Raw genomic sequence first — 9475 nt, 5'->3', positions numbered from 1 at the left:
TTTAGCCATGGGGTAAGTCTGTTTCTAGAGAGTAAACACAGATAGATGCTGGGCAAACAGGAGACACTCCGAAGTGCAACAAAACTCAACTACTGGGAAATTAATTAATGTATGTCTATCATAAAGGAAAATATTAGGTGAGAGCAAAAAAATTAACACATGAAACCTTCATTATTTTTCTAGGAACAAGGTGTGGACTTTAGTTAGGTAATGGTTCATTTGCTTGTTTTAGAAGGACAATATCTCTTCTTTGGTAAGATAAAGAGAAAAGAAGCAATCTGATTAAAAGTGATAATGGATGCCTTTATCGTTAGCTATTCCAACAACACCTCTATTGCATAATTCACATCTTTAACTGCACTATCCCCAAGTGAGAAACAGGACAAGCACACTGATCTCTATCAACTTGGAATCTTTATTGTATTTCTTAACGCAGTTCTTAACATTATGATACACTCTCTGATCAAGAACATTAAAACATCTATTTAAGTTTTGCCAATGTTTAGAACTTTTTTAGAATCACATCATGTTAAAGTAACAGACTGGAATGATAAACAAGTAAGTTTGAACATATAACAACCATTAATAACATAACTTTTTTTCTAAATCACAACTCTAATATAGATAAATATTACTCTCAGTGGAACTTGTACATTCTAAGATTTATTTTTATAAGTACTATGCAGTCAGCCAGAAAGGCTGTCTTTTGTGCAAAGTGTGCTACTCACAAAAAAAATCTCTCTTCTTCCTTGAATATTGTACATAACACAATTCTAGGCATACCTGAAGAGGAGTGAGTTCCAATAACAGTCATCACCTAAAAACGTGCATAAATTCCTGCCAGAGGAATGATATATTGCATGGTATTCTGCCTTTCTCTGTCCAGAGACCTGCTGTCTGGACTGGTTTCAGGGTGTCTAGACTCTCTCCCATCAGATGCCCAGGATACTTCTGAAGCAATCCCCCTGGTACTGAGTAAACCTTTGAAGAAACGTCCTTTACAAGATTAATCTGCCATGTCTATTCCCTAACATTAAAAATTCACCAACTCTTCAAATCTCAGGTTTGTCCATCATTATTTCCCTGGCTTGATTAAGGCTGAATTAAAAGTACTTTATTAAAGGAAGTAGCTTAGGCAGAAAAACCACTGCTCTGTAGAAAAGTCATTCAATATTTAGAAACTTTTCTGAGCAGAAATCAGAGCCTAAAAAAAAAAATGTATCTTTTATTATTTTATTTTTTTTAACTCTGCTGTCACTGTGATTAAGGACTCATGATAAATTACCACAATTCTTCTTGACCTAGGAGAAGGTATTGTATAAGTAGTCCACTGGGCCTCTGTAACAGGGAAGTAATCTTAAGGATCCAACTAGATAGAAAGAAATAGTGCACTGTTTAAAACAGAGAAAACTGTCCTAGCAGATCAGTTAGGTTTCTAGCCCTCTTCCCATAGTTAGCTTAGCCTTTGGCAAAGCACAGATGGATGGTTGGTTGTCTATTACGGCAGCTTCTTGATGGTGTGTCAACAGCAATAGACCTTTTGGTCTTTCCCACAAACAAGTTACTTCTTCTGCCAAAGACATCCCTGCTTGTTTTCTTGGGTATCTATTTAGCTACAAGAAGGATGGGAGGAAGGAGGATGGTCTAGGCAGACCGGAGGCAAAAAATCAGAGGAGACTGAAGGGAAAACAATCACGAAGATAGTATTCTTCCTAATCACATACATATTATTTTTCTTTCATAAGTACTAAGCCATAATTTAGGTATAAGGGAAGGCTTATCAATGAAACTCTTCCTAGGGCCCATCTTAGTAAATACTGCATATAACTTAGCATAGCACACATGAAAAAGATACATCCAATGTGAGCACCAATGGTAAAGACAACCTTCTAAGCACTTAGAAAATAAAATAATCATAAATGTTTTCCTTTTGTTTTTCATTAAAGTATCATAGTACACTTGAGAGAACAAAATCTATATGGCTGCATAAATCCTGAAACACCAGACAAAAACTAGTCAAAAACTGCTTGTTAAATATACAATTATGATCCTGACATTCTTTCAATTAAATCCTCTGTGCTTAAATTGAAAAACTAACAGCCTGGGGCAAACGTCTACTCCATATTTCAAGTTGTGATTTGCTGCATTGGCATGAGTTTTGGTGAAACCTGGTAAAAGAAAGAGGAAAAAAAAAATCAAATCATGAAAAAACACATTGTATGTACAACTTTAAATTTCCAAACCCAAATGATAAAGGCAATTAGCAAACTTGCTGTGGACATTGCCTATATAGTTTCACTATTATTTTTCATTCTGAAACACCAAGACAGGGAACTCCTGTTCTGTTTGCATTTGTGATCGTTAGGGGTTTTCAACCTTCTTGTATTACAATTCCATATTAAAGACAACTGGGCAAGGCAGCAAAGAGGGTGCAAAAAAGGAGCAGAGAGACAAACAAAGGGTCCTGCTCTCCAAGACCTCCACTGCATGGATCAGGGATCTCCAGAGACTTATTCAAGACCCAGTGCCAAGCACAAATCTCTATGTTCTCCAAACAGATCCCCCGTCAATCTGCAATTTATGTAATCTGTGGGCCACGTGGATACACAGTAATGAAAATCTATGATCAATGATAACTCTTACCAGAAATTTCATCGTCAGGACAGAAATGATGCAAAAGCAGTAAAAGGACTCCAAGTCACTACAAAGAGGTGGTAACAGCACTAACACTATTAAATCTTGATTGTAATTACGTGAAGTGTCTAGAACAGCAAGTACATTCCTGGGAATCTCATTAAAGTACAGAAAAATGAGAACAGGTCTACACTCACAGCATGGATGAAGCAGAAAGCTAGATGTAAGAAATCTGGCTTAATTGTGACAGATCATTCAAAGTATGGTACCAGCTCCAGATTTCTTAATTCAATATGGCAAAGATCCATTAGATCCCAGTCAGGAGCAAACACTGGGGAGCACAGTAGCAAATATTAAAACTTGGGTGATTTTCTGAGTACCTCATAGATGTGGCAATGGAAGTGGACCAAATCAGCATTTTGCTTCCAGGTTGAACAATATTTTGTAAAATTAACAAATTAATGAATGAGTGGATGACTAGAGGAAAACGTCAAAGAACTAGAAGAAACACTAAAAAAAGGTAAATTCAGTATTAAAAAATCAAAAGAGCAGGAAATTAATTGGCTCTGATGTGGTTAAATACTTTTAGTTCATTTATAAATAACTTCTGTATTAATCACATGTCAAGAGTTAATGCCCTTTCTTCCACTTTTCTGCTAAAATGAACAATAACACTAAAAAAAAAATAAACAAAATTAAAAAAAAGAATAAAGATCAGCATAGTTTGTCATACAGCTTAGGATAAGAGATCATTCAACCCAACCTTGCCTTTTTTTTTTTTTTTTTTTTTTGGTACCAGGGATTGAACCCAGAGACACTTACATCTCCAGCCCTTTTTAATATATTTTTTTTAGAGACAGGGTCTTGCTAAGTTGTTGAGGGCCTCACTAAATGGCTGAGGCTGGTTTTGAACTTGTGATCATCCTGCCTCAGCCTCCTGAGCCCCTGGGATTACAGGCATGCACCTAGACTCCTGGTTTAGCCTTGCCATTTCTAAGAGCAGATGTATAACAGACAAAATAATGGATACATAATAACTAGCTAAGAGTGCCATTCCACACACATATACCTTCACCTCTACTGAAGAGAAGACAAATGAGCTCTGAGTAGGAAAGTGTATCTCACAAACAACTCCTTTTCTTCTTTTAACAATACAGCATTTGTGGAATTAATTAAGTGAAATAAAATTGTTCTTACTTGAAAACAGATAATCTCTAATAGGCATTTAATTTGTTAATACTTTCATTTTTTTTCTTTTTTTATGTGTTCTAATTAGTTACACATGACAATAGAATGCATTTGACACATCATACATAAATGGAGCATAACTTCTCATTCTACTGGTTGTACATGTTGTAGAATTACAACATAATACCTTAATTTTAAATACTAAAATACCTGATCCCTTTCCTTGTGTTGGTTCCATTCTGAGCTCTTAATATCACTCATATCCTCAATGTGAAAATGGACTTTTATTGGAAAAGAAGATGATGAAGCTTTCTGTAGACTTGACTCATCTTGTCTATTTGGTAATAAAAAATATCTACTAAACTACCATTTCTCATTTCTGTTCTCACAGTCTCATCAACATTGTAAGTCTATACAAACCAAAGCACATTATTCTGCCAGTGTGATCCACAGGTTGAACAGAAGACATGATTTAAGTATAGATGATGAGCCAATAATTTGTCTTCCCAGTCTAATGACATCCCAAGAGTATACTGTTTAATTCTAGTATAATGCCAGTTCATAATAGATTTTGAGAATCTAAACTTATTGAATTTGGCAAAGAATTTCTACAGCAGGCTTCTTTCAGATTCCATGGCAAGCATATAAATAAGCAATGCTCTTATTTAATTTTTCTGGCACTGATGGTTTAGGTGTATTCTTGCCTGGGGAATAAGACCAAGACCCTTGGGAGTAAGAGCTATGCCAATTGGTGTATTTTTTTCCCCCACATTTCACAGCTGGGTGTGACATACACTGAGTGATTAATAACAGATGGAGCTGTGGTGTGCTCAGTGGTAGAGTGTTTGTCTAGCATGCATGAGGTCTTGGGTTCAACCCCCAGCACTGTGAAGATAGACAAATAAATAAATAGTGTGAGGTGACACGTGATCACTGGAAGTTTATTCTACCATATATATTCTCATGGTTTAAATTTATTTTAATAAAACAAACAATTACTCTGTTTCAAAAAAGATCTACAGGCACTTATGGTAAAGAAAACCTATTTCATGTAACTCAAGCATTCATCAGAAAAGAAAGATGAATAACAATTGAATCCACTAGTCACTGCAAAATGATATTTTAGAGATAATGGAATTTAAATGGTAGGATATCACCTTTCCTTTTCATTTCTGTCTACTTTGACCCATCAAGTTACTGGCACAGTGAATGATATAAGTACAGATATAAACAAAGGAATTTGACAGTTTCATTAGCTTGTCAGAGTCTTAATATGTGGAAATGTGCAATATCATTTTGACTCTTTGAAATGAATTATGACTTAATAAATATTTGGAAGACAGACTTCTTTCAAAATGTGAGGGTTATGGGAGGAAAAATAAGCCAAAGGATTCCTTAGTTATGAAATTGTTGGATGCTAGTAGCATAAAAAGAGTTGTCAAAGGAACAATCAACAGAGTGAACACATGACTTATGGGGAGAAAGTACTTTCAAAGAACGAATCTGACAAGAGGTTAACATCAAACATATCTAAAGAACTTCTACAACTCAACAAAAACAACAAAAGAATATCGGATAACCTGATTTAAAAAATAGGGTATTTAGGGCTGGGGTGGAGTTCAGTGGTAGAGTGCCTGTCTAGCAGGCCCAAGCCCTGGGTTCTATCCCTAGCACTGAAAAAAACAAACAAACAAACAAACAAAACAGACAAATTCAAAACACAAAAGCAAAACAAAACCAAACAACAACAACAACAAAAGGCAACTGAATAGACAAAGAAAATACACAAATATCCAACAAATGTATGAAAACATTCTGAACGTCATAGATCATCAGAGAAATGCAAATCAAAGTCACAATGAGCTATCTCACACCCATGAGCATGACCACTATTAAGCAGAAAATAACAAGCAATGGTGAGGTTGTGGGGAAACTGGAACCCATGTGCATTATTGGTGGGAATAAACATTAAGGAAATTTCCCCCCAAATTAAAAGTAGAATCATCATATGATTCCACGATTCTACTTCTGAATATATAACCAAAAAATTTAAAAGAGATAATTATAATTGTACATCCATGGTCTTTTGCAGCATTATTCATAATATTCAAGAAGTAGAAGCAATTCAAATGTCTACCAAGAAATGAATGGATAAAGTGTGGGATCTACCCACATGGAAAAGGCAAGCTTCGAAAAAGTTAATCCTGTTACAACAGGGACAAACCTCAAACCTGACATATGCAAGCTAAATAAGCCAGTCAACAAAGGGCAAATACTGGTTCACTCACAAGAAGTATCTGAAGTAGTCAAAACTATAAAAACAAAGTAGAACAGATGGGCAAGAGCTGGAGAGAGTGAAGAGAGGGAAGTGGTGCAGAGTGGAATAGAGTTCAGTGTTGCAAGATGAAAAAGTTCTAGATCTGCTGTGTAGCCATGTGCATACATTTACTACTACTGGGCTGCATACTTAAACATGATTAAGACGATACATTTTATGTAATATGTTTTTTCTCATCACAGTTAAAGAAAAAGAAAGATAGAAAGGCATGACAGAATGCCACCACAATCAAGCATTTGTGGAGCATGAAGGGGTGCCCATGGCTCTACCACTCAACAGCACTGAGGTAGAGCATCTATTCCCTTCCTGTCTCATTTCATGCCCATGGCCTCTAGTATGCCCCCAGGGACTCAGCTGGAAAGGAACTGCAGCCTTTGAAATTCACTCTGACTCTTCTTCCTTGGGATCAGCCTTCCTGTGGGGAGCACATGCTGCTTTGCTTTTGGCCATGTGGAAGGAAGCTCAGCAGTAAGTCTCCTTGGGTGTAGGAGGCTGTGGTTTTCTCACTCAGCTTATACACAGGAGCCAAAGCCTCTCCACCACTGGGGTTTGTACCTGGGAAGTCCACTGTGGCTGTACACCTAAGCCACATCCTTCACCCTAGCCTCTATAATGATGATGACATTTTACATTTGTCCGGCCAGCTCCATTATCTCTCTCAATGGATTCAGAACTCAATACCTAAAAACACAGAGGAGCGTCCCTTTCCTCACAGCAATTACACGTTGAGGGAGAGTGATCATATGGAAGCAGAGCTCTGTCCATCAAGGGGTGCCTCCTCTAGCTGTGAATCACCCTTTTACTATGTAAGATTATTTTTGGAGTGTACTGAAGGTTCCAGAAAGAGAGTCAATATTTGCATTTCTATGACTAAATTTACACTGCCTCCTTTGGAGTTCATTATAACTTTAGATATGTTCCCTGTTAGCTTTCTGTCACCGTGACCAAACACCTGAGATAAACAACTTCAAAGGAGGAAATGTTTATTTTGGCTCATGGTGTCAGCGGTTTAGCCCACAGTCACTTGGTCTTGTTGCTTTTTGGGCCTATCACGAGGCAGTACATCACGGCAGAAGCACATGGCTCCTGGTGGCCAGGAAGCACAGAAAGTGATCAAGAAGTCAGGGTCTCAGTGTTCTCTTCAGGTGTACACCCGCAATGAACTACTTCTTCCAGCTAGGACCCATCTCCTAGTTCCATCAGCTGGGGACCAAGAGGTTGGGCGGAGGTGCATTTATAATCCAAAGTGTGATGGTCATTACAGGCTTTTTTAGGAGAAGCTATTTCATGTGGCATTTAAAGAACTAATTACATATGATAAATTGGAAAAGTCCTTTTTTTAAAATGCCCAAATATTCATCATAATCATTCTTTTTTAATAACCTGAAACCATATATTTGTCAGGTCCTGTTATATAATGCTGGCATATTTCATCTTTTTCATTGAGATTCTCAGTATTTTCTCAATCAACCTACATCCATATTCTGTATCTTTTGCCATTCACTTGCCTGTATTGTTAGGTCTGCAGACATTTTACAACACATTTTAAATTGCTTTGCACTAGATTTTCACCTTTTTCTTTATTAGGCAATAACCAAACTAATCATTCCCTTCTAGAATCTTCACTGCCAGGTACCCAAAGCTGAGCTATTGGGTCTTTTCTTAAACATAATTCTTTTCTGTATATGCTGGGGACTGAACCCAGGGCCTCACTTTATCATTAAGCTGCATCCAAAGCTCTCAAAGAAAAATGAGGAACTGACAGAGTCACATAGAATATAATGCTCCCTATGTAGTAAAAAGCACATCTTCTGAATTACAGCACGGAATATTTTCTGGATTATCACAAAAGAATTATTATCCTCAATGTGATTTTTATTATTAAATATATCCTTATTGATAATCCAGCTATCATGCTTTTTATTAATCAGAGTCCTCCAGTCTCTGGCCTCATGGAGAAACCACCTGCTCAGGATTTCCTCTGTCAGGATCTAAAGAGATGCCATCCATCATCAGATCCCCCAAAGCTAGTTCTTCTGTCTAAATGGGTCAGCTGATGTCACACCTTTAAATTGCTGGGACAACAGTGACATACAAACTAACACTTCATCTCAATAGCCTAATTCGATGGACACAAGATTGTCTGTCACTGTTGAAAGGAAAGATGGGATTGGGAGGAAGATGGTGGCTACAGAGACACTCCGGTGATCACCTCCTCACAGAGAAACTGACTTGACAGTTTTCCACACACCAAACTCCCTTCAGAAGAGCTCAGGAAGCTGGCGTTGGACAACATGATGCCTAATTTTAGCATAATGAATGAGAAAAGATGCAATGAAGGAGGCAGGAAGGAAAAAGTGGCCCATGTCTCTGCTTCTCCAACTTTATATACAGCACAGCAAGAAGAGAGATGCCTCCCCCTTGGGGACAGGGGTGGGTGGGACGGACACAGACTTGAGTCCGGGCCTTAGACTTGAAACCCAGCCACAGGCTCACTGTGGGGAAACCCAGTGGTAGCCTCAGGATTCCTGCTCTAGGCTAGTACCTGCAAACTGAGCCTCTGGCCCCTCCTCTGCCAGATGGCCACAGGGCTGCCTCCACCACCTTAGGTACAGAGAGGAGCAAGAAAGATTCTCCCCAGTGGGTAGGGCAGGAAAGTGAGCACAGGGTTGTGTCTTGAAACGGAGGGTTGGGCTGGTTGAAACCTAACACCTGGCAGATCCTAGCAGTCTCTGACCCCAGGTCATTGCCCACAGCCAGAGCCTCTGAGCCTACAACAGTGACAAGTGGAAAAAAGGCATCTGATAAAATTCAGCATTCCTTCATGATAAAAACAAAAGAGGAAGAAATGTACCTCAACATAATGCAGGCCATATATAATAAGCCAGCAGCTAACATCATACTTATAGGGAAAAGGCTTTCTCTCTAAGATCTGGAACAAGACCAGGATGCCCACTTTAACCAGTTTTGCTTAACATAGCATTGGATGTCCTAGTTAGAGCAATCGCATGAGACAAAGAAATGGAGGGCATCCAAATTGGATAGAAGTAGCCAAATTGTCATTGTTTCTATATGATTTTATATAGTCTACCCCAAAGATTTCTCCAAATAAGACTATTAGCGCTAATAAATGATTCAGTAAAGTTGCAGGATAAAAATTCAACATATGAAAATCAATAGCAATTGTAATACCTACAGAGAAAATTATTTAGGAATAAATTTAGCCCCCCCCAAAAGTGAAAAATCTCTACAATAAAAATTATAAAACACTGATGAAAGTATTTGAGGAGGATAAAAAGAAAATTTTGTGTTCAT

At 37.8% G+C, this 9475-nt stretch overlaps 1 protein-coding gene across 1 annotated transcript in view; it reads right to left on the bottom strand.

The window, feature by feature from the left end:
- Positions 1–397: 397 nt before the first annotated feature.
- Oxct1 (3-oxoacid CoA-transferase 1) overlaps positions 398–9475 on the bottom strand; it is a 133447-nt gene continuing 124369 nt past the window's right edge. The window contains exon 17 of the mRNA XM_026410246.2: positions 398–2168. Within this exon, the coding sequence (XP_026266031.1) occupies positions 2127–2168 (42 nt within the window). The 3' untranslated portion in view covers positions 398–2126. The remainder of the gene's footprint in view (positions 2169–9475) is intronic.

Source organism: Urocitellus parryii, chromosome 1 (genome assembly GCF_045843805.1).
Source record: "Urocitellus parryii isolate mUroPar1 chromosome 1, mUroPar1.hap1, whole genome shotgun sequence".
In the NCBI taxonomy this organism is placed as follows: Eukaryota; Metazoa; Chordata; class Mammalia; order Rodentia; family Sciuridae; genus Urocitellus; species Urocitellus parryii.
This window is presented reverse-complemented; position numbering and strand designations above follow the sequence as displayed.